This window comes from Oreochromis aureus, linkage group 22 (assembly GCF_013358895.1).
Source record: "Oreochromis aureus strain Israel breed Guangdong linkage group 22, ZZ_aureus, whole genome shotgun sequence".
Taxonomy (NCBI): Eukaryota; Metazoa; Chordata; class Actinopteri; order Cichliformes; family Cichlidae; genus Oreochromis; species Oreochromis aureus.
Genome location: NC_052962.1, coordinates 28,431,295 through 28,457,396, shown reverse-complemented (window position 1 = coordinate 28,457,396; position 26,102 = coordinate 28,431,295). Strand labels below are relative to the sequence as shown.

The 26,102-nt window shown below is 41.2% G+C and overlaps 1 protein-coding gene across 8 annotated transcripts in view; it reads left to right on the top strand.

The window, feature by feature from the left end:
• pleca (plectin a) overlaps positions 1–26,102 on the top strand; it is a 105,287-nt gene that overhangs the window by 50,380 nt on the left and 28,805 nt on the right. For 3 of the 8 annotated variants that reach the window (XM_039606038.1, XM_039606042.1, XM_039606043.1), the window contains 4 exons: positions 17,106–17,167; positions 20,652–20,741; positions 23,184–23,261; positions 23,341–23,433. In XM_039606038.1, coding sequence (XP_039461972.1) covers positions 17,106–17,167; positions 20,652–20,741; positions 23,184–23,261; positions 23,341–23,433 — 323 coding nt within the window. Of the gene's footprint in view, positions 1–3,580; positions 4,317–6,072; positions 6,700–10,180; positions 10,879–14,844; positions 14,972–17,105; positions 17,168–20,651; positions 20,742–23,183; positions 23,262–23,340; positions 23,434–26,102 lie in introns of those variants that run through there. The other 5 variants (XM_039606041.1, XM_031733553.2, XM_039606044.1 and 2 more) reach the window with 4 other exon arrangements.

Sequence of the window (26,102 nt, the reverse complement as noted above, 5' to 3'; positions counted from 1 at the left end):
CACCATGAAGGTGCAGAAGACCACAACTGAGGAACCTGTAAAAGAACTGATCCTAGATGAGATGAGAAGAGAGACCAACTATCTGTTCTTGGGGGTACTTGAAGAAGAGATACCTGCGAGTGAATGTGGTTTACAAATGGTATCAGACCCCCAGACAGTCCCTTTGATGGAAGAGCTTATTGATGATGAAGAGAAGGATGAAGACCTTCTCCATGAGGTGATCATCTCAGCTCCATTTGGATCTTCTGCTGAAGTTGTGACAGAAGAATCCCACAAGAAGTTGTCAGGTGATGTTGAGGAGATGGAACATGTGACGGTTGAAGTTTACAGCCCTGCGGATAAAAGTGAAACATCCGAGTGTGACACTTACAAATCTCTGCAAAATGTTCCAGAGGAAAAAACAATGGATTCTGACATTACAGATACAGAGAATGAAAAAGACAGTGAGACAATAGTTTCTGCAGAAGTCCTGATTTCTCATGATGCATCTGGAGCCTCCTCCACTGCAGCCACTAAAGCAGACCGTCCCGTCCCTATAGTCCCACCAGTTTACCCAGTTCTGAAGATCCCTCTGCTTCAGGTAGACTGTACCACTCTCACAGAAGAACCTGAAAAAGGTAAAGATGCTCAGAAGACCGGGCCTGACTTCCCTGAAGGTTTGAGCTTCTTCTAACTCCTCCTCCTGTTTCTTCCTCTTTCATTTGCAGTAAAGGCTATCTTGGTGTTGCTATGGCCGCTGGCTCTGTTTATGTGGATGAAGCAGAGATAATTTAATCTCGTCTCTTATTGATACAAATAATGGTCCTGTCATTTTTCATATAGCTAAATAACAACAGACTGTCAATTAAGTGTCATTTTACAGATGCAGATTGTGCCAACCAGTGGCCTACTTACACAGACAAGCTTTGTCTAAATGTGAATCATGCACATGTTTGCTTACTATATGTTAGTGAGGGTACAGTTATATTTTTAAAATGCATTAGCCTTCATTTCATTTACTGTCACACATCTGCTTACTGGACTCACAGTAACTAAAACTTGAACTGTAGAAACATTAAGAATTTATAACGAATAAGAAAATAATACGACTTTTATCCAACATTGATTACTGAGACACCTTGTAGATCATGCGTTTTATGTGGCCTGTGATGCTTTACCTCTGCTAGTCATCTTAACTGAGAGAACATATAACTCTCTTTTTGAGATGTTTCGAGGGTTAAAAACAAGCAAAAAGCAAAGATAAGATATGAACCATCTACATGTTCAAAGTGCATCTGTCAAGCAGATTATTACGGTTGTATATTCAGCAGAACAGGCAGTTTTTTTCTGCTGTGGTTTTCATCTATACTCAAACGAAAAACAGTGTGTTCAGTTCCCCAAGGAGAACAGCATCAACTACCCATTAATTCAATGAATATTTAATTAACGTCTTATTATTACTAAGGTAGCAAAATTATGTTTATGTAGCACAGCAGGTACAAACTGCAGCACAACAATAGAGAGATCAAAACTAAACTGAAAGACAGACAAAAGCTCCTGAATTAATGAAAAGATTTTACAACTAATGAAACAAACAAAAAGGCAACAATTACATGGTAAAAGGGATAAAGTTGATCATTTTAATTCATTAAAGAAATAGAAATTTAAAAAGATAATTATTAAATTAAAAATGTGTTTAAAAACATGTAAAAATAAACTAACAATTTGAGAAAACCAACAAATTAAATTAAGTAAAACAATCAGAACTCAGTTAAAATTATAATTAAGACCAGCAACTACATGACTGAGAAACACAACCAAACAAGAATCTTTTAATTTCTTTTACTTATTTATTTTTGTATTTTTGAAGCCTAAAAGATCAAAGAGGTTTCTCTGGTATTGGTGGGAGAACCTGTCAGCCCATAGTTTACTAACATGTCTGAGAGATATTGAGCTTCCAGACCAGAGAGATGTCTGCATCGTCTCAACAGGCATTAAAAAATTCAGATAAACTGTAAGTCTAACCAGGAGGCAGATACTGTAGTTACCTCTGTGTGAGTGTTATATGGTCAAATCTTCTTCTTTCTTAACTTAAACTCTGGCAAATGTGTCGCGGGGTATCTACAGGTGTCTAAATACAGTATTCAGTATTAAATCCATGCAAACATTTGTGCTGCTGCGTGCGCTACATCGATGTGGCTGATTCATTAATTCTGGCATCTGCTGTTCTGCAGCTGCATGCACTCGTGTGTCCATCTCTCTTCATCTCACAGAACATTTCACACGGCCCCCAGACAAGATAATAAAGCGCATAAAGACTTATAAAAGATTTCAATTATGATAAATGCTTCTGCAAATCCACATACTGAATTCCCTGGCTCTACCTTTTCAATATGACATCCGCCTGAGAGCGTTCCATTGTCGGGGCTGATATATGACTCAGCAGAGACTGGAAAAATGTGTGTGCCATTAAACCACACTCAGCTTTTCCTGTCTGTGCCCCCACAAAAAAGGGCGAAGCAGCAAAGCAGTCCAAAACACAGAGTGTGTGGCATTTGCCACCTTTCATCTAACCTCCACTTAGCCCAGCCTGCAATGAACATGAACTCCAACATTTAAAAAGACCATACTGTATTTGAGTGGGTTAGCCACAGCAGAACACAGTGTGTAACCTGCTGACTCCTAATCTAGTGTGTGCTGCATTTTTCATATAATACAGTAAGAAAGAAAAATCATCAAGAAACCTGTTTTGGCTACGGTGGAAATGAATTTTTCTAGAGACTTTATGGAGGCTCTAATTCAACACGGCCAAGGTAGGAAGTCTTTATTGTTGGAACAGTTCTGTCTTCTTACCAAAAGGTGTCAGCACAGAAATACTTTATGGCCAGTCTCCGGTTATCTAGTGGACCAAAGAGGATGAAGCAGGTTAGGGTGTGTCTCGCTGCCGTAGATCAGATAACAGCTGAATACTGGCCATTGTGTCTGGGATTAAGTACACAATCTTAAACACAGTGTTTAAGAAGTTGTTAAGATTGTTTTCTTAAAAAAACAATTGCATGTCTACTGTCTAGTTTATTTTGATCCTAAAAGAACTAATGTGTTTTTTTTAAAGATTAGGAGTAAAATTTATTATAGTTCATAACTTTAACATTGAAGACCTTGAGTTAGACGCCTCCCACGCTCCCTGCTGGCTGCGTCTGGGATCAAGTTTCCTGGTGTAAAATCCAGAGGGGTGTGGGCCACAGGATGGCCCCTGACTGGCTGCTTCACCTCTCTCCCCTGCACAAAATGGTCACCGTGAAAAAGAGGCAGACCTGGGAGGGCTCGGGAGTAATGGACAGCTGAATAGATAACATATCTTAAAATGCACTTTTGCATTCTTTATCTGTTGGGCTGTAACTAATGATCCATATCTTTATTGATTAGTTTTGGCCACATTATTCAATCAAAAAAAGTTAAGAAAAAGTGAAAATGTAGTTTGAAAAGCAGCCTAGAATTAAAGATAATCAACTTTTAATTATATTGAAGCCCTAAAAGGAGAAAAAATGAGAGCTGGTGATTTTTTTTTTATTTTTATTTTTTTGCATTTTTGTCTTAATAAAAGACAAACAGACTTGTGACACTTTACACTTTTTTCAGTGCTATTTATATCTGATGTATTATAAACATTTATTTCATTGACTTTATCAGTTGGGCAGCACTTTAAATAGTATACGAACAACATCTTATATCACAATTCTACACAACTACATGATAGGTCTGATAATATTGTCCAAGAACTGAGCTAATATGTCCAACCTGTGTAGGAGTTTTTGTCTGATCAGATTAAAATGTTCCATCTGTGACCAAACAAAGCCGAGCTGCATAATTGCACTGTCTCCAATAAATCTTTTTTTTTAATGGCTTTCACAGAGCCGCCTTTGTTATAGCTGGCAAAAGTCACGTTTTCCGTTCTTTGTCTAAATCCTGTAAGAAAAAATGTGAATGTGTCCCTGGGAGTCTTTCTGAAGCCTTGCACATGGATTCCATCCAGCGGCGCTCGCAGAAACCACCACGCATGAGATGCTGTTTCCACTGAGGAAAGCCTCACAAATTAAATCAAACTCGCAACGCTGTGTAGTTTTACTTCCCAGCTGTGCCTCCGCTTTTCTCTCGCGCGCTCACTCTCTTTCCTTTTTTTTTGTGCTTTTTCTGCACGCCCCCCCTCGTTTTTATCAGAACATAATGTCATGAGGTCAGCTCTGACTCCTTGGCAGTTCTGCATTTTCTCTAAAAGTTGTGAAGACGCTGAGAGAAGATGGAGTTGTGCTGTTGCTTCTGCCCAGGACCTCCTAACGGTAGGTTTTATTTTTACCGGAATCTTTTTTTAGACACTTTATCAGTGAACTTAAAGATACCAGATCAAGAATAAACTATGCTGAGGATAATTTATTGAATTATGCTTGCCATCTGAGGACACTGCCACTCCCAGTATCAGTACTTTAGATTAAAAACATCTCTCACATTCCTCACATTGCTTCGCTAATCTTACCTACGCTGTTATGCGAGTTCAGCATTAATATCGGAGGCTTTTTAAGTGAAATTCTAAGAACTTCTGAATTAATTAAGTGTGTAACTTTGTGGATTTTGGTTATATTGCTTATGCGGGAGTATGTAGAATGTGTATCACAATATGGGAATCATTGAGCGAGTGCATACCATGTGAGAAGAGGGGGAGTGGGCTGGCTCCTCCCATGAAGGAGTGGTGAAATGAATTTATTCCAGACGTCTCTACTGCTCCCCTGGATTTATTCCCTTTGCTCAATCCTCACTGTAACTAATTGCCAAATTGCGGTGCCAGTTTCTAAGGCTTTGGGGATTTGGTTGACATTTTCAAACAAGGATCATATAAGGTCTCTCCCCAAATCAACTGCCAGCACTTCAGACTAACAACGCCCACTTACGATGATCTTTTTCTTCTACACTTTTGCTTCTGAATCAGCTTCTGGTCTTTGTGCCTATACATAGCATCTTTTTTTTGTAAGTTAGTGCGACCTACATTGTGTAAGACTATTCTGTATTCCCTTCTTTATATAGATTGACACAGTGCTCACGCTGAAGACAGCACGAGGTCGAGGCTGTCTCGACTATTTTTGCTTTCTCTATGGTGGCTGTTGGTGTGTGGCATTGCGTTGCTGTAAATGTGTGAGGGCGACACTCATCTTGGTGTTGGGTTTCTGCACCACAGCTAATACTCTTTTCATTTGTTCTGACAACAGAGACCTTGGCAGCGATGCTGTTTTGCCTCGAGCAATATTTTATTTTTTTAAACAGTGATGCAAACAGGTGATGTGTGCGTATTTCTGCAGGTGCAGTTAGTGTTTCACAACCCCGTGTTTCGAGTTAGGCTGGTGAGGAGAAGCTCCCACAGAGGAATTTCTTTGTGATCATTTGGTGACATAGAACTGTTTTAATAAAGCTGATTGACAGGTTTGAAAATGATTGAGCTTAAAGCGCCGTCCTTAGAAGGCATTCAGTCTGGTTTGAGAGGACATCTTCCCTCGAGGCTTTTCTCTGTTTTAACAACAGAGCCAGGGTAAGATGGAGAAAAATGAAAAGCACTTCAGGATTTAGAGGCTAACAATGCAGCTGGCAGTTCAGAGATGCTGAAACGGTTGGTTGTAAAACAGGATCCAGTTTAATCAGGCTCTGGGAAGCTTATACACACTGGTCGGGCTGTCCAAGCATAAGGAAGCTATTAGAGTTACGGGGAACATTGTGAAGTTACATAAGGAGAATGAATTGATAGGGAGCGGGTGATTATGTGATGAGGGAAAATAAAATTGGGAGGCATGGCTTCAGTATAAATATTTGGAAAAGGCGGAAGGGGTTGGCCTGCGACTGTCTGTGACTCGTAAACCGCGATGGAAAATGGGCTTCAGTCGGTAAAAGAAAACTTATGGAGTGAATCAGTTGGAAACTTTGACTCCAGCTCACAGTGGATGTCCCTTAGTTTGCCTCTTATCAAGGCTGACCTGACTGAGCGTGCTCTGTGTGTGTGCTTGTCACACAAAACAGCCTCATATATTATTAACTCCTGCAGATAGTCTGCAGCTGGCAAGGAAAGCAGAGAGCAAGTTTCTGTAGGGCAAAACCAGTGGAGTTACTTGATCTGTGGAAGAGGACAAAACTTATTTTTAACAGCGTCAGGGCTCCAAAAGCTGCTCGTGCTGCCAGAGTTACAGCTTTTACTTTTACTTTTAAAAGAAGTGCAACTTTAAATGACTTAAACGTGAATATATGAGAAACAGTGAGAGGAATTGTAAAAGTGCAGAGAAAAAAGGGGGAGGGAAAGAGTGCAGGAGTGAGAGAGATCAGCCACTTCTGCCAGAGGACTGAGTCACAGAGCAGAGAGGAGAGGGAGGGGTGCTCTTTCGGTCTTGTGTCTTGTAAAAGTCGCGGACAACTTGGCTGCAGCGCTCGTTTTAAAGTCCGGGATGGCACCACACCCCTAGACGCCCCCCTACTCCTCCCCTTCACTCCCCCCCTCCACCTTACCTTCCAACTCCCCCCCCCGCTACCCTCCCCAACCCTCCCACCTTTCAGAGCCTGGGACTCTCCACTTTGTACCAGGCCCGATGCCGGCAAGCCCCCCTGGAAATGTGTTCCCAGCCCTGGTGGCTGTGGGCCACATCGTTACCTTGATCGTTTTCTGGCAGTGGAGAGTACGCAAGAAGCAAGGTAAGAAAAGCTCGAAAAACTCATCGCTTCAAGGCTTGCGCAGGGAGAGCCGACGGCGAGATCGGCAGATGAAAGATTTTCCTTTGCAGACAGTTTGTTGCCGGCAGTCCTGCTCTGTCGTCTCTCCTCTCTCTCGTCCTCTGTGTTTTTGTGGCACACGCTCCTTTCTCTCTCTTCCTCACTCCCCCCCCTCCTTTTTTTCCCCTCACACATCTCGGTTTCCTGTGCTATGGAGATGTTGCGATTAACCCTGTAAATGCTGGCTGGAGGGTGATGACGTCCGAGTAGCTGGAGTATTCTTGTGGAGAATGGGGTTTCGGCTTAGTCAGAGCTCTGACGGGCACTCCTCAGCTTAGGCTTTGCTCCCATGTTGCAGTTTTTCCCTTCTGAAAACTATTCCATCATTTTTTTCATCTTGGTTAAGATCTGGCTAAAGATCTGTGTGTGTAGCTCTCTTGAGGTGACTTGATATGACTTTAATCTCTCCACTTTTCAGACCTACCCCAGTTGTGGAGGCTGCTGTATTGTTAATATGCTGGTTCAACCTGTTTCATCTTGGCATGCTGTCGTTGTTTGGTTAACAAAAGGATATGGTTAACCTATCTTGCTGCAAGCATAGGAGAAGAGTTACACGATGTTCAACTAAACTATGCAGCCTGAAGGTTACTTACATACTCTTTAACGTCATGACACACTCCTCAGCAAGGCCCACGTTACTGTTGACACAGCTTAACACTATGGTGGTTGTCAAACACACCCCTGCAGGTGACACACCCTGAAGTGGTTTAAAGAATTCTTGACTGACAGTCTGCAGGTAAAAGAGAGAACAATTGTTTTTTTCATATTGTTTTGTCTCTCAAATGAGAAACCTGTTTGTCACGTTTGGCACCAGGCACTTTAAAACAACCGTGCACATTTGCTGGATAATTTGTTTGCATAAAGCACATAAAATAGCCTTGAATTACATTAAAACTCTCTGACCGAAATACATTTTAAAAAACAAAACTGTAACATTTTGAAATACTGGCTGGTAAAGCTAAATTAGAGCACTACTGTATTCTTATCTGACCTGTGCTCTCAGCTGTAAACTACACAATCAGGTTGTAGTTGGGTGGAGGAAGACACGCCTTGAGGAGATAAGAGCAGTTTTCACAACATTCCTCACATTGTTGTGAGCAGATGAATGACTTTCAAAGAATTCTGAAACGTTTTTCCCCAAAAAGGAAAAGTACCTTTAATATCCAAAATATGATCAGAACACAAGCAAAACAGGAGAAATTAACAACACATTTATCCTCCTCTCCCTCTGTCTGCGTGACTCGAATGCGTGTGGTCTGTAAATTGCACGCAACTGAAGCCACGATCAAAGGTTGCCAGGAAGTGCCGTTTGACTGGTAAATCGTGTGCCAACACTGCATTGCAAAACTAGGCCATGTATCATCACTAGCTCCTGTCGATATCAAGGTGCTTTGCATTTGGGGAGATCTGCTTTCAGTTCTGTTCTTGCCGCAGTGCAGACAGTAAGAGCTGCACATCAGGTGTGGTCATATTCCCTCTTTATAGCATCTTTCTGGCGGCGTCGAGATCAATATCAGGCTGTCTGTTCATTGTTTACATTACAGATTCAGCACAAGTCAAACATTTCGATTTAAGGACACAACCCGAGTCCACTTGTGTAAGTGGAACTGTAGTTTGCTGGAACACCAAGGTGCCTTTGTCACAGGGGGAAGGTGGAAGTAGGTAAAAGGGACTTTACCCAGAGCCAGGTTTAAAAAAAGCTCCGTGCCACAGATGGTGACTGACTAATGGTAGTAAACACGACACTGAGGACGGTGGCCTGCGTATCCTAGATACAGTCATAACAAACGATCATTTAGATCCTCAGGACTTTAGAAGAATCTAAGTCCTGCTTCATTAGAGGCTCCTGCTCATTTTGATCTGCTCTTATGATCATTTAATGCCCTTCCCTGTTATATTTGACTGCGTTTTTTTAACTTTGAGATTTCCTCTAATTGTTTTGTGCAAAGGTCTTTTTAAGACTTAAGATTAGGAAACTGCATTCCCATCACAATAAAAGTCCTTAACAATATTGTCTAATCCATTTAGGAAACCACACCCAAATCTGCACCAGTATTAATGGAAGACTCAGACTGGCAGCCGTGTCAGCTAAACCGCACGCCACAGACAGCACAGCGTAGGATCGGTTTCAGATTTGGTCTCGTGGTGTTCAGCCGTGACTCACTTTCCTGTCTCCTTTCACTGTGGTGGTAATAACAGACTGAGGAGAGAGGACGCCCCGCTGGGCAATAACTGAAAAATGAGAAAACATTCTGTTACTACAGGACACAAAAACAATAAACAATGCACACCCAGCGTGTCCCCACATGCCCTACACAATACCCAACCTAACATAAAACACATTAGTGGTAAACCTCAATAGTAGCTGGGTTCATTGACTGTCATACGCAACATACAGTACAGCATGGGTCTACGCTGAGGGAGGGCCTTGGTTCTTATCCTCATCTCTGTCCTCGACTGTTTTTTCTATCTAGGCTGTTGCTGCATTGGCATCATCGTTATGATGAAAAATGAAGCCACAGCCAATCACTGCACGGTGCATTAAAAGCTGATGGCATTTTTCTGCATTCATAATTCTGTCAGTTTCGAAAAGATCCCAGACAGCACACAACACCACCTAACCATGACAGAGCCTCCACCATGTTTTAGTTTTACAACAGACACTCACTGTTGCACTGCTCTCCTGACCTCTTCCGGACCTGTTGCCACTGATTTTCAGTCTGGTTCTTGAGTAATGTAAATAATAATAAAAATAATTTAGAAATAATAATTTGGCATATATCAGCCCCCCCCCCCCCCCCTTAAGAATGGCTTCCTGACAGCCACCATTCACTGAGAACATTTCTGATGAGCTTCACTGAACAATAGTTGGATCAGTTGAAGTCCAGATGCATCTCTCAGGTCTTTGCTAATGTTTCCTTTTTTCCAGATACTGTTTCAGATTCTGTATGTAGATTTTTTTTATGTTTGCCGCTTCTTCTTTTGTCCTCCATTTGTCCAGTTCCTTCAGGTTTTTTTTTTTTTTTAACTTACATTCACACTGGTCACTATGAAGATAAGCCAAGCTCACTCAGGCTACTAGTAACAAAGTGCCTAAGGAAAAAGTTTAAAACTCTGTCTGTTATCTGTAGACACATCACTAGTTAATCCCGTGAGTTACTAATGGTATTATTTTATTGCTTAATCTGAAGTTCTGTAGCCAGATTGTACCTTAAACCTCCCCCACCCACCCCAATTAAAAGAAATATAACTGCTTCATTAATTAATTAATTCACGGTCATGGCAGTTGTATTCTGTCACATGCGGATTAACGAGGAGGCAGCACCTTTTCAGTTATGTGAAGTATTTCTTAAAGTTGCGCAAAAACAGAGAGAAAATGAGCCTCCTCTGTCGGGGATATAATTATGAGGCCCAGCTGTTATGGATGTAGAGGGAATGTGGTGATTTATTACCGGGGGTAATGTGCGCTCTGCCCTCCTGTGAACAGCCACTGCGAGACAATGCACAGAACCGTCTGTCACCGCATGCAAGTTTCGCGCCTTCCCAGAAGTCATTCCTGTTTCTGCTTTGCATTTATGGGGCTGTCGGGGGTGTATGTTATGCAATCTTGTGAAAGGTACAGTTATCACGCGTGCTAAAATAAGGACGCGGTGTGCAGTGTCTCTCTGCGGCGCGCCCCAATGGCACAAGTCGTCTGACGGATCGGAGGAGGATGGAGCAGCCGGCAGCTCTCCACTTCTTCTCGCTAAACAAAACGAGTGGGCTGGGCTTGTGACAAAGAGTCTGCAATCTGACTCGACCCTGTTTTTTCTCCTCCATGTGGCTCTCATAGCGTACAGAGCGAAGTTTTGAGGGCTGGTACTACACACGCGAGAAACCCGCGAGTGAGGGGGGCGTTTTCGAGAAAGTCCAGCGCGCTCCGCGTTTACGCGCGGCACAAACAAACCGGGATGGCCGAAGTGGACGATACAGCGCAGGCTGCCCGGCCGTCCTGGTACGGCGGGCTGGAGCGGGGATTTCTTTATCGACGGACTAATTACATCCATGAAATGAACTGCAGCGAAGTGGGGTCTCATCTGTACAGCCGAATGTGTTGCGCAGGTAGGTCCGATCACTGCGCCGCTCTATCCATCGCTCTGTGACTGTAATAGGAGGCGGCTCTGCTTGGGAGGGGCTGCTGGGGTGCTGATGGTGGTAATGTTAACCTTTTCCGTTCCTCCACCCACGATACAGCAAGCCCTGAGGGCCAAAACAGTGGAGGTCCAGAACTAGATGATTGAAATGAGAGATGCTTAAAACACGATCTGACTGAAAACCAGTTACTGTCCTCATATTTTTAATTATTTTGTTTTTATTGTGATTTATTTCCCACATATAGAAAACAAACCTCAGCCTGAGATAATCAGCTTTAAGTCATTTAGGCACCACAAAATTGATGTGACACAGATAAACACCGGCTTGTGCCATGGTAAATACCATCCTGTTTGCTGCTGTGTACAGGCAGCACTGCTGATATCTGCATCCCTGTTCAAATTAAATAAATATATAAATGGTGTTTTAGACATTTACAGAAATCAAAACTTGGACAATGTTGTTTATTAGTAACATCAGTGATGGCAGTCTGATAATTAATTACTTTCCCACTGAGCAGATGATAAACTGTAAATCAGTTCGTCAACAGAAAGTTAATTTTGGATGATAAATCGTTTGTTTAAGCATTTTTAGGTAAAAAATAACTAAAAACCCTGTCAGCTTCCAGCTTCTTAAATCTTAATTTTTAAGCCCTTTAAATGTCTCACCTTTGGCTCTTTTCAAATGTCTCCACTGGGCTGTTATCTGAGGAAAGTTTGATTTTACGATAACGAGGTTACTTCGTGTCCCTGTATGCAGCTTCTTGACGCGATCATTTGTCTTGACATTTAAATAGAAAAACGACTGAGTGACTCAGTACACAGTTAATTTGTCACTCTCCGGCTCACCCTGAATGTTCTACAGGAATGGAAACTGTACCTGGTGTTTGTGTTTACCCTCTGATAACACCCTGTGAATGTGTGATGTGTTTTATGGACTTTGGTATTTTCAGTTCTCAGCAGAAATCCACTTTCCCCCTGCGCTCGGGTGTTTCCCCAGATCTTCTGGGCCAAAACAGTGTTCTGATGGACTCTCAGCTTCTGTGTGTTTTTACTATGTTGTCACAGCAACCATGTACACAACACACTTTTCCCACACATAAAAATCATTTGCCCAGTGACATATGTAAACACTGCAGGGCCCCAAGTGACCTTGAGCTTTCTTAACAGTAGTCTCAGGTCTCTTTAGGAGCTCAGCACAGGGATGATTGGAGCTACTAGTTGTTGTGACATTAAAATGGATTATGACTTTAAATATTCAGTTTCCCATGTTTTGTGCTGTAGCCGTTCAACCAGAAGGGGGAGACAAACTGTGCTGAGCAGCAGTATTCACATATGAAGATCATAAATCCAACAATTATCCAGTTCTCATCTTTTCGTAACCGCAAGATTGTAAACACCATGTGTGGCTAATTACGCATGTTTTTGTGCACAAAGTGCTTGCAAGTGATACTGATATTGCAAAAGTGATGCTGAAATATAATATGAGCAAGTTTAAATGCAGCTTTAAATTACAGTGGTGGTCAGGACATATCCCTCTGTCGCCTTTGGGGTTAAGTTATTTTTCCAGCTGTGTTTGCTTTTTTTAAAGGAATTGATTCCGTTCAGGTATAATAGCAGACACTACCCTGTCTTCTTCTCTGACATGTGCATGCTTTCGTGCACTTGTCATTGTCAGCTCCGGGTTGGATCTGCCCCACCATGCCCTGGGGCTTCCATTCTTCACTTTGGCAGAGTTTCTTCGTAAGTCATCCAGCATTCATACCATCATGAACCCTAACGGGACCTGCGAACCAGATGATAAAAGATGTTGATTAACATTCCTGTCCTCAGTGGGACTGACATCGCGTGCTGTCTCTTGCAAAAAACACGAATAGGGGTGTGTTTTTTATTTTATTTTTTAAATTGTTTTGGGAGAGAGGCGGCTCTCCCTGTCTGTGAGGAGGGTCGGCTCGCCCTCAGCAGGAATTTACAGACTTAACGCACTGAACTGTCACCTTAAAACTCCTATCAGCTCTCACGGCTCAGGATTATCACTGTGTGTTATCAAGCACAGGGAAAGAAGGAATATCCACACAGTACTGCTCTGTGTGCACCAAGAGCGTCATTTAGATACTGGCTGATAACACAACTGTTTTACAGTCTTAGAACTGAGGTGCAAAAAAGCGCTTATATCTCTTTGCCACCTTTTAAGCATTATAGCAAACTGAGCTTTAAATGAACAAATCTAATTAATTCAATTCCAAGTTTGGTTGCAACAAGATTTGTTCAAAGAAGCACAAATTTAGCTTCCAGTGCTTTCATTCGTCTTAAAATAAATACAGTTTAGCAAGTTTGGAAACTGGAAGTGAAGACTTGCGGTTTTCAGTTCTTAAGCCTGCAGACAAATACTCTTCGCATTTGAAATTGAAAACTATAATCCACAGATTTTAGTGTCGATCAAAAGCCATTTTGCACAAATTATGTTTAGCTAATTTTAGCGTTTCTGTAGAGTCTTTGCTTTTGTTTGTAGCCTGTCGGCGTTCAGGGTCTGTTTAAAGTCTGAAGGTGCAGTCAAGGAAGCTTTCACGCCTCAGGTCCCAACAAGTCACCTCCCTTTATAGGCATCCAAAAAAATTCCTTTTCTTTACAGTGTTATGTCAGTAACTGCACTTAAAATTGATGTTTTGCAGGGTGAAAGGTGTTGAAGGTATTTTACTGTGGAGGTGCTATTTGCGAGCACCTGGAGCCAAATGGAAAAACTAATTCTGCACCCAGTTTTTCAGGGATGTTTGACAGAAGTTATTTGCATGAAGAAGATGGAAATGATTGTTGTCATGTGCACACACTGTTCAGTCTATCCATGCGGAGCCACAATAGCTGCTTTGTGTCTCGCATAATTTTCTACTGTCTGCTGCTTGTCCACCCCCTCCACCCCACCCTCTTTTTTTCTTTTTTCTTTTTTTTTGGTTTGTGGTATTGAACTGGCACGACAGGGTATTGGAGGTCCATCCAAGGAAAAATAGTCTAAATCAAACGCTTCAAATAAAACTGAAGTCCTGCAGTTTGTTCTCATTATTCTTTCTGGTGCTGAATTGTATCCTGAAGACGGCTCCCTCGGTGCCTTTTATTCCTTAATTATCTCCTGATGGCGGAGGAGCTTTCATGCTCGAGGTTTTCTTGTGATTGTACTGTTTTGGGAAATGGCTGAGGACGTTCTTTCTGATGCCTCCTGGCTTCGGCTGTGTGCTCGGGACAAGTTTTTCCATTGATGCTTTGTGGCGTTGTGGTATGTCCCGCCACTCTGCTTCTGACCACATGCTGGTTGGTCAGAGGCACCGCTAGCTTGAGCAGTGGAGTTCAGTTGGGGTTAACAAGCTTCAGTGGTCCGTTTCTGTACAGCTTAGTCTAAATGAGGGAATGTCTCCTGTTCTGGATTAGTGATCTGTGGGGTCTTTGTGAAAATGAATCTTAGTGCAATAGTTAGCTGTAGCTACAAGACCAGTGGGATTCTTAAACTGTATTTTTCGTCCTCAAATTAAACAGAAAATAAAATTAAAAGTGCAAAGAATAATGTAAATTGAGGTCTGAGCTCTGGTTTGGGTGGATGCTGTGTGAGGGTTTTTTCATGGGTGGGGTCTGGGTGTAGATAACAGGGCTGAACCAGGAGGAGAATCTTCCCCGCAGACCTCTCTGTGGTGAATGTCTCTGACATTGCTGCCTGCAGGCAGGCATTTTGCAAGAGGTGGTGAAAAAAAAATGCGGCGTTGAATGTCAGAGAAAGCAAATGGAGATAGGGAGAAGAAAGGGAGCAAGTTCAGGAACTGAATCGGTGGCTTGAACACTCCCACTTAACTCCAGGAGCCCTCAGTGAGAAGCAGTGTTTCAGGCAATAAGAAAAAGTAGAAGTACACAACATCATCGCCTCTGAACCTGCAGAGGCTTCCGTGTGGTTTTGATAGCTGACAGCATGGCGATGGAGCAGAGATTCAGAGCCTACTCCTCTGATAGTATGGGTAGTGATGGGGTGTTCACAGAGGAGCCCTACTACCAGGGGGTGCTCAGGGCCATGGACCACAGAAAAGGTAGAGTTTGTTCCAGCAGTGCTGCATTTTAGAGCTTTGTGTTTTTCTGCAGTTGCATTCTTTGGTTTAAAAATGGTTCAGTCTGTATGTCAGCTCTTGGCTTGGCTTTGTTGTTTCATGTGTTACTTAAAAGTCCAAAAGTTGTGTCTGGATGTCTGAATTTGCAAAGAGTCGAGTCTGGAGCCTCTCTTTTAACAAATGGGCCACACCCCTTTTTGTGTCACATCTTTTCCTTTTTTATTTTTACTGGTGAACCTTCCTGTGAGACAGAAGAAATCTGTTTTGTTTTAAATGTGAAATCGTAATTTGATGTTTTGCATCACAGACAAAATGTTTTCTGTTAAACAGACGTTTGAAGTGACAGAGCCACTGAAATTCTTTAGAAGAAAGAGAGAACCCTATTTTGAGCATTGCAACAAGTCCGTGTAATAACATTCATCATCCCAGTTGCAGGATTTGACAATGTGACTCATCCATGCACACGGTTTTTCAGGTGATCTGATACCTTGCACCTTTTCTTTGTCACAGCGTGAAAATATAAATCCGGGCTAAATCCGCAGCCTCAGGCTACAAAACACAGCCAAGCAAACGCATTATTAGTCAGAGAGATCAGTAGATCTTGTGTTTCAGTGTGATGTATTCAGCCTGGTTATTTTAGGAATTTTTAGTGCTGCTTTCAGCCGACCTGAGAAACAGAAGTATCCTGAGCTGCTACATTTCATTTGTGCAGAAACGCATCTTTTATGTTTCGTAACACGTGTCCAACCTGTTTGCAAAGCCATATATGAAAAGCCCGAAATCAAAACCAGTGAAAAAGCAGAACTTATCTCTCTGCTTTTGAGGTTTATTTCACTTCTCTGTTGAGACCGCCTCATGCGTGAGTGTGCCTGTGAGTCATGGACATAAAGCCACCGTGATTTGGGCGTTGGTGCCACGGGATGTCCTCTTCTTTGGTTCCCTCTTCATCTGATCACTTCTGTTAGCTTTGATCACAGAGCAGATAAACTTCTTTTCAGCATGTCACTGATGAGAAAAAAACATTTGAACATTAAACATTTGTTTTGTTGAACTGCTCTGTATTTGACAAGCACCACCATCACTAATTGAAGCACTGCACTGAAGAGGTGAAGTGTACGTTTAATGGTTATCTCTTCAAGTGGCTGCCTGGGTGATAAAATTTAGGAAAAACATTTCATAGTATATGTTTGATGCCTGCTGGTATGTAATAGGCTTGTTGGGAACAATCTGATTATGAAATTCTAAAGAAAAACAGCAACAGCATTGCAGGCTGAAACATGTTGCTCCAGAGGATGCCAGAGATAATTTATTCAAAGTTCTCCTGATAAGTAGGAAAGTCTTTGTTTTGTTGATGCCACCATCAGAGCGGGTAACCTACAGCAAGTCCTCTGTGATGTTTTGTCCCTATTGGGCATCAGATGTCCGTGTCTGAGTCAAAGTCACATGTGACTTTTGGTTCTGTCCCTGGGCAAAAGAAATATTTCTCACACTGTTTGTGTCTCTGGGGGAAAAAACAGATAAAAAAGATTTGAAAGAGTTTTGCTGGAGGTTTTAATCAGAAGCAGGGCCATAATGGCTGTTTAAGCCCAATAAACACAAACTATATTTAGTTTCAGCCATCATATATCCTGGCCTATGGGTTAGATGGTGGCTATATGTAGATGGTGCGTAGTGCTACACGCAACATGTGACTATGGGAAACAAGAAGGCTTGGGTTCCTGTGCAGAAGTCACAGCCCAGGAAGTTTGGGAATCAGTGTTTCATACTTCTCAAGCTTTATATGGATGTAGTTCCCGTGTCTGCTCTGTTATTCAAGGAAACTAGCCTTTGATGAGTATGATATTTAAAGTGGTTATCTGCCATTAAGCTAGCATGCAAGCCTGTCTGCTGGCAGGTTAGACAGTCATAAAGTAGTTTGTTTTGGAAAAGCCAAATACAAGATTTCTGTTTGGGGGTTTTTTAATAATTAAAAATAACATTGTGCTTATGGTTTGTTTGCCTTAAGTCTGGACCATTGAGTTTGTAATACACGATTACCGAGTGTTGTTAAAAATGCAAAATCTCTTAAATTAACACCATTAATTAAACAGAGTGTATATTTGCTGTGTTTCCACAGATGAACGGGACAGAGTTCAGAAAAAGACCTTCACAAAATGGGTCAACAAGCACCTTGTGAAGGTAAGTTCTGCTTCAAACAACCCTCACCCATGAAAACACATACATTTCACAGCAACTTTACTCTCAGATAGATTAAAAATCTCCAAAAACCTATTAAAATGTTAACTTTATGTCATGTGGAGTTTATAACTCAACTGTAATTCTCGATGGTAGGTAAAAAGGTCTCCTGCTGTCGTCAAATAACACCAAAAACCTGGACTTTCTTTCATATCCCATCTGGTTATAATAACTTAAATTACACAAAAACGTTTTCTTAGGAGATGCGGAGCTATCTGATCTCACTGCTGGGAAACATTACCTGAAGATCAAACTGGGAAGAGAATCTAAAACTAAATCAGATTTTGATTCTCCACACCTCCTTTTAAAAGCTTTGGAAAAGGTGAACAACAGATACAATAGCAACCGCGCTCTTTCCGTTAACTGTATGCATGTGAGGGGGTGAGTCACACGCACCTGGCCTCACTTTAGCTTGGCGCTCGGGAAGAGCGGTATCGTTGGCTGGGCTCGGTCAGGTTACACATCTGGAATCCAGATGGTCGGAGCGGCTCATCGGGGCTGTGCAGGGGGACAGGAAGCTCCAGGACGCCACGTTGAATTAGTATTTGATTCACTGTGAGGCGATCAGTGTTAAATACGTCTGAAACAACTCTCAACAAATGTTCTGACCCTTACCCTTAAAAGGAAATGCTTCTAACTAGGTGGGGAGCAAAGTCCTGTTACAGTAAGAATTATTTTTAGGAGCTATCACAACAGTTTTCATAATAGCAATAATTAAACTGATTTATTAAGCATAACACCAAGATAATAACTGGTTTCAGCCTCTTAAATCTGATTTGCTGCTCATAAATTTTACAGTCATCATAAATTGAACATATCTTAGTTTTGCACTGATGGTCTGACAATGAGTAATTTAATATCTAATAGATATTTTCAGTTCTGGGAACTTGTGGTTCTCTGTGTAATTCAGAGGATAATCAAATGATTAGCAAGATATAGAAGCCCTGAGTCTCAGTTCACTTCAATTTAGATTTAGCCAAATACAACAACGTCTCTAGGTGTTTTATGCTGGAAGGTAATGACCCTACAGTATTGGAGAAAACCTTTATAATCAGACAAGGCCCCTATGAGCAGCACTAAGTGATGTTGGAAGGAAAAAACAGTCCAGAGCCAGGTTCTGGGAGGAGCAGCCATCTGCTGTGACCGAAAAGAAAAAGGAGAGCTTAGAAAGATATGAAAAAACACACACTGAAAGTGAGAGAAGACACAGTCTAATGCGAGGCAGCAGTGGTAGGTAAAAACCTTGACAGAAATGCTCAGTGCATCATGGGAAGTCCACTTGCTGCCTGAGCCTAGAGCAGCATAACTGAGGGATGGCTCAGGGTCACCTGATCTTTTATGTAGTAATTAAAAATCAGATGAATTTGAAATTACTCTGGCTCGTGTAGTATGTTAGTGGGTCAGGTTGTGTTTTTGCTCATTTTTGCCTTAAAACGTAAAGATTACTTGTAATGAAATGCCTTTCATGGGTGGTTTTAGTTTGTTAGTTTATGCCGAGCGACAGTCCAAAACCTAAGGAAAGTCAAAATCGAATTTTCACATCTGTGACGTACGACAGGAAATTCTTACATTTGAGTCATTTTATGAGTCACTGTGTTACTCATAAGTGAAGAAGGCAGGGATTTCTTATAAGAATCCTTTAAAAAAAACAAAAAACTTGTCATATGTCACGTTGTTATGACAACAGGAAAAAAATAAAGAAATAAAACACTAACTTTGTATGTTGGAATCTCAGGTTCCTAGTAATAGCAGATGTTATATTTCTATAAGCAGATTTGTTCTGTCTCATAATTATTTTTTAAATAGTTGATGTATAAACATGGTCAAAGATTTAAATAATGAAGTCAGCGTGAGTCAAAAGCTCAGACCCAAGACTGCTGTAAACACTCAGCTTTAAGCATTTTTCTACTCTTGGCTCCTTTTGATGTTAATAAGAGCTCCTATCCTTATATGATCATCTGTGTGCCTGCGGCCCCGCCCACCTGAGGCTCACACCTTCTGTTTGCAAAGACCAGCCTAACAGAAGAAAGTTACTTTTGATCAGGTTGTATTAGACAAGTTATTTTTAATATTTAATTTAAAATTGAACCACCTATTAGGAAAAGAAAGAAAAACAACAGTCCTATCTGGGCAGTGTCAGCTGGACCTTGTTGCGTCTCTACAACACTTTCATGTTGATGAATCTTTGTTTTAACACGGGAAGTGAAGCGTGTTAAAGAGCGAGGAATGTCTGCCGTCGTCCATGTGCATCCTGTGACACGGGGCTCTGTCCGAGATGACTCCCAGGCTTTGTCGATAGTCACTGTTTATTTCTCGGGTAATCCCTCTGATTTAGGTCCAAAAGACTTCAGGCAATCTGGCCCTCGAGTCACTTTGGACTCATGGTCACAACAGAGTCATGAGATTAAACTATGAGGCCCGTAAGTCTCACGGTCAGCTGTCTGATAAGTGCCATCTACTGTAGCATGTTTTACACTTCACTTCAGATTGTGAGGAATGAAAAACAGATGCTGTTCTGTGTTTTATAAATCCTTTTTAGCTCGGTCAAACCCACTGAAACCAGAGCAGATCATAGAGAACTAAAGTACATTTATATACATAAAATTAATACAGAGACATGCACATGTTTCTTTAGTTTGAAAGACAGAAGGAATCAAATTAAAGAATTTGAAATGGAAAGCAGCTGACTGTCCTTGTTTATCCATCAAATCACACCATCTGTCTCACTGTTCCCACTGTCCTTTTAAGTTTTACATCTTCTCACATCAAACTCTTTCTTCTTTCCATCCTTCACCCTGTCCTCCTGTTCTTTCCCACCAGCACTGGAAGGCAGAGGTAGGTGCTGTCTGTGAGCAGAGAGCTGAGTGGACACACACACATTTGTTCCTCCCTGCATGTTTGTGTTGACATTTTTACCCTCCCTCGCCCTCTCTCCCTTTCATCCACCCTCTTTTACTGCTAACCTCTGATCTTTCCCCTCGCTGACTTCAGCTCTTTTCTATCTGCTTTTGGAACATTTTCTGCAGTGCAGCATGTGTCTGCATGTTCTTCGGCTACAACAGCTCAAAAGTGTAACTACAAATAATAGTAAGGAGCACCCCTTTTGATACTGTGACAGGTAATAAAAGGGGTGAAATCCTTAAAAAGCCAGAGCATATTGCTGCTGCAGAAGGCAGAGGGTAAAATCAGTCCCCCACTGTTGTGTACTCACGTTTTTCTTTTTATCTTAATTTTTTTTGTAGATGAGATTTGTGAGTTATAAAGTTACATTTTGTTGTCTGTTGTGAACTCTGAGGAACTCTCAGCAACTGTTTGTGTCGTGTGCAGTGAGTCAGCACTGGTGCTGACATCATGGGAGTCTGAATTAAAAATAATGTCCCTGTATGCATCAATACTGACAAAACGGGTCTCTTCCCTTTCTTCCCAGGCCCAGCGACACATCACTGACCTGTACGAGGACCTCAGAGATGGACACAACCTCATCTCCCTGTTGGAGGTGCTCTCTGGAGAGACTCTGGTGAGCTTTTGGTGGTATTTCACTTCTGATAATAGAATTTGTGCTTCTTCTGTAACCCCTTGTCCTGTCTAGGCATTTCTTATCATCCCAGCTCTACTGTCCTACTCAGTTTATTTGCTGTAATCTTTGTTCTACTGTCCAGTCTACTCATTGTTAATTCAACCGCTTTAAATGTTTATAAGGCAGATATTACTCTGGATTTCTTCTTTCCACCTCTGCATGTGTTGACTTTAATTCTTTAGAGATTTTTGGACATTTCAGTACATGCTGAGGCTGTGCACACTCTTTTACTTTACTTACCTTAGCACTAGTCTTTTTGGGAACACACCTTCTGGTGATGTAACCTTAAAACACTAATTTCATTCTTTGCTTCCATCGTTTAACCTCTCTGCACTGACTTGTTTGATCCCTGGTTTTTCCTTTGTCTAATTCCTATTTGCTGACCTTTGCCCTGACCTTTCCCCCTTTGCCTCTGCCTTCCTCTCTTGCGATGCTCTTGCTGTGGTAGCCGAGGGAACGTGACGTTGTGAGGAACGTGCGGTTGGTGAGTGGCGCCTGGACTGTGGCTGGCCGCCTCCGCGGGCGTAGCATGTGTCACCACCCCAGGTGGCTGCTGGGTTGTGCATGATGATGGTCACACTCCCTGTGTATTGTCCCTTTCTGTGTCAACATTGTCCTCTTTCATTTTGTCAGTGAGTTGGGAGGTTCAGGAGCCATGATAGGAAACGTGGTTAAATTGGTGGCTTTATTCAGAATATTTGTAGTAACTATTTTAGCGTTTTCATAAATGACCATTAAAGTTAGCATTCTTTAAGAATAGAAAAGAATAACCTAGAAAAATGTACAGTTTTTTTTTTCTTAATATAGCTTTATGTGCTTATTTTGTTAAAGGGCTGTATCATAAGACTCCACCCGTAAAAATTAAGAAACATGCCTGATTTAAATGGTCGAGTCTCCCCTTCAAGATCTTCTCCTGGTGCACCTCTGGATCACTTCCAGCATGGATGCCACTTTTAGATCACTTCATCCGTGGGAACTACATTGTAACTGCTTGCATTTGTGCATCAGTGGTTTCCCCAAAGACCTCAGTGTGTCAGTATGTTTAGACTTTTCATGTCATGTCTGGTCTCAGATACAAAGACCCAAAGCAAGTTTTCAGGAAAAGAATGCACGATTTCCAAGTATGAACATTGTGGATTATGAAAGAAGCTCAGCTTTTCTTTTAATTTTTCCACTGGGCTCTGCACCACAAGTTCTTCTTGTGTCAGAAGTTCGACATTAAAACCCGAAGATGTCCAAATAACCTGAACTGTGACTGAACTGTGTTCAGACTTATTGGAGTCTGCTATAACTCTTAAAAAATAACTGTTAACATAAATGGTAAAGGACAGGATTTGTTCAGATGTAATAAAAAAAATTACGTTGTTAAGTTGTTTTTTATGGTTGGAGTCTTGCAACTTTATGATTGTGCCATGTAGATCTGAGAAACTGTACATCACAGATTACAGAAGTGTACAAAACCAAACTTTTCATTTAGAGAATGAAAGTATTTGACAAACATGGTTTGTGGTCTGGGTTTGATTTTACAGCACAATTATATCAATTGGCAATGCCTGAATATATCAGCAGCAGTCATTGCATGTGCTTGTGCAATGAGGATTGATTTTGAAAACATTGCTAGACATTCCTGTTATATAAAGGTTGATTGACTTGGGAGATTTCCAGGATAGAGAGTATGAATTTCTATCTTCTGTTATAATACTTATTTGTAGTTGATTGTCCTTGTCCTTTTAATAGCTGTTTATTATTATCAGTTTCAAATGGAGGTTTCTTACACTGTAGTGAAATCAAAGTCCAAAGTTTTGTCACTACAACCTAATTCTGCAGCTTAGAACTTGGAGCACGAGTGCATGTCAGGGTCGCCACTCCTATAATTTCTAAGGCTTAAGCGTTCTTGAACCTTATGGAATCTGCTCGACTGGATTGCACTGCAGCTAAAAACAGAAAAGCAACGTTTATCAGTCATCAGTTGACTTGGGGCAAAGTGTAATAATCCATTATCCAGGGAGCAGTGTTTGAAAGGTCTTGGAAAAAAAGAAGAGTTGTGACTGATGATTGGGAGAATCACTGAGAATGTTTATCATTCATTATCATGCTTTCACCTGCAGACATCTTGGCTGGATCTCTGATGCACTTCAGGGTCTTGTAGGGTCAGCTCTGAACGCTTTGATCACAAACACGCAGAATTTGAATCACACTTCAAATTTGCTTTCTTTTAAATTTAAGTTTTCAAGGCCATGACTGTGAAAATATGTACAGTAGAGAATGGATCTTTGTGTTACTGGAGCCTGAAACACCTGTTCCTCAGTCATGGGGCTTTGCTGTTTGCTGACCTAAAGTGTTCCCTTCTCTTCATGTTTGGTCTCATCTGGTCTCTTACAGCCTCGGGAGAAAGGCCGTATGCGCTTCCACAAGCTGCAGAATGTCCAGATCGCCCTGGACTTTCTCAAACACAGACAGGTAGTTAAGAAAAACAAGAATTTTATATTGTGTTTTATTTTATTGCACAGGAAAAATATTTTTGTCCACACCTTTTCAGGTCAAACTGGTCAACATCAGGAATGATGACATTGCAGATGGAAACCCCAAGCTGACCCTTGGCTTGATATGGACCATCATCCTTCACTTCCAGGTAGCGTAAGGACACTCATAAGTCATTTTGCTGTAAATTACTGTATGGCAGTAAAGCTAATCTAGAAGCAATTGGCAGTCACTGTGTAATGCTTCTGGGCAATCTCAAGTTAACAAAACCAACCTTAACTCAATGAAAGTAGAGAGAACTGCAGTTTTTACTGTATATGGAACACAAGTGACACCTATAGAGTCACAGGCCAAATCTAATTAAAAAAATGTAAATTAGATAAATGGGTAAAGATAATTATCATCCCAAAATTAAGTTTTTTTGTTCCTCATTAAAACTTTATTTACAAACCACAGCTCTGACTCGTTCCACAGCAGGTCTGAACAAACATGCTACTTCATGCTGAGGCTGCTATGATACCATAAATGTGGTGGTTAAAGGACTTAATGATAATTATTAGCAATAATGCCTTCACTCAAATTCATGAATAATTGCGCTTGGTTGTTCTTTGGAAAGGTATTAATGATTTATCATTGTCAGCATGACTGTCAACAGCGACCAGCAACTGATTAGCTGTTAGCGTGTCTATGCTACCTGTTATTAATTTGGCTAATAACCAACAATGGGATTAGAGACCACATTTACTATTAGCTTCTCCTATTTCAGTGATGAACTGCACAAAGAAGCCTTCCTGTTATCTAAGGCTATTTTAGTATGGCTTGTCTCTGTAACAGCACTTGAGCATTTCAAATAAACACTTTAGTTCAAAACTTTCTCGAATTTTTTAGCACAAGTAGCGAAGCAAAGCAGCAGACATACAGTTCAGTTGGATTCTGCACGACTGCACAGTATTCAAAGTGAGAGCCTGAATTTCTTAAATGTGACTCCTGTCTAACAATACTGGAACATTAGGGAAGCAACATGGTTTGCATGACAAAAATTACTGTTTCCATGTGTAATGAACTTGCAGTCTCGTTGCCTTCAAAGACAGGTCTGCAACCAACCCCAGACAGCTGCCGTCTTTTAAAGTGACTGCAGAGCGGCAATTTAGCTGCAAAATGACAGCAACCTTGCATTTTGTATAGAAATATTATCATGATGCAACCAGTTGGCAACCAGTTGATTTGAGTTTCCTGTTGCAGAGAGATGTGTCAGAACTGTTGCACTCATTGGCACAGACTGACTCGGATTGATTGCATTGCAATGACATCGTGATGAGTTTATAAATTAGACAGCAACTAATTGCTAACTTTGATCAATCTGTCTGAGACTGATTGCTTCCAGCCCAGTAGTTGCCAGAGGTGGAGGCAACTGGGCAACCATTTGGCCACCTCAACTGCTTGGAATCAGTCATCGAATTAAAAAGAAATGCAATCATGATTTTATTTTACTTTTTCTTAGTTGCAATGAGGTTACAATAAGAGCCATAATTATACTTTTATATAAATTACAGAATTATTTAGAATTATTGATGCACAGTTTTTAGATAAGTCATAATTAAATATCACAAGTTTCGTCAGTTTTGTAGATTTGTATTATTGTGACAGGCTTTACTTAAATTAAGAATACAGTTAACCAAGAAAAACATTAAGTACATTTACCAGCAACTTAATAAGACAACGACATATTTACTAGTGCATGGTTGAAACTTTATCTGTACTGTTGCATTTGTGCATAAATACAGTTGAGTCGAGTTTCCTGGTTTAGCTGATACAAAGCAGCTGTTTGTTGGTATTGATGGTGTCGCACTGTTCTGTAGCTTTACAGTCAGGATTTTGTAAGTGCCCTGGCTTTGCTGAAACTCCGAGTTCTCAGCATGTATTAAGCATGAACTGACTGATGCCTGATGGGGGCAGCTGAGTCATATCTCCTGAGCTGTGATGTGTTTTACTTTTAAACTGCACACTTAATAGATCAGATTATTCCACTGGACGAGTAACATGCGTTTTATGCTTCTATGTAATTATTTTGCTTCTGTTTTTGTGGTAAGGAAATTTAAAGTGCTGTTCCCTTTTTGGGAATCAGTGAAGGCTGATGTTGACACAGCAGTTACAGTAAAGTGAAGTCCACCAGCCAATCGTTTCCAAATGGAGGTTATTAGACGTTTGGCAAAAGATATAAAAATGCCAATGAATTTCACGGGCATTTTTATAGCTATATAGGTTTCCACCAAACTAAATATAGAGGTTTCACTTCCTATTTCATAACATAAACAGTATAAAATTGCTTATACTGCCTATAGCAACACACGCCACATTGGAAGAATCAGTCGACAGGCAGCTGTCTTCCTGATCTGGGAGAAAAGAGTGGGAGTACTTTCTTTGATGCTGTAATGACTGTGATGTTGAGATGTGCATGTGGGATCAGTTTCTGTGTCCCTCAGTATGACTCAGTGATTCCCATGAGAAAGCTGGCAGGAGACGTGGAAGCTCAGGCCTCACTCACAAGCTTTGCAGTGGGGGAAACAAAAATGGTCACTCACTGCTAATCAGTGCATAAAAGGTTGAATATTCTCTTTGCTGTAAAGTAGTAAAGAAAAAAAGTCTTCTAGCAGACATTATTTCATCAAAACAAATCCAGAATTTTGGTTTCAGCACATGCTGTTATTAAAAACAATGGTGAATTTCCTCTGAGGTCCCCAGGTGCAGCTCACAGCTGACTAATGCACACAGGTGATTTGTCTATTAATAAAAAAATAATGGTCCGGCTTCGTGACAGAG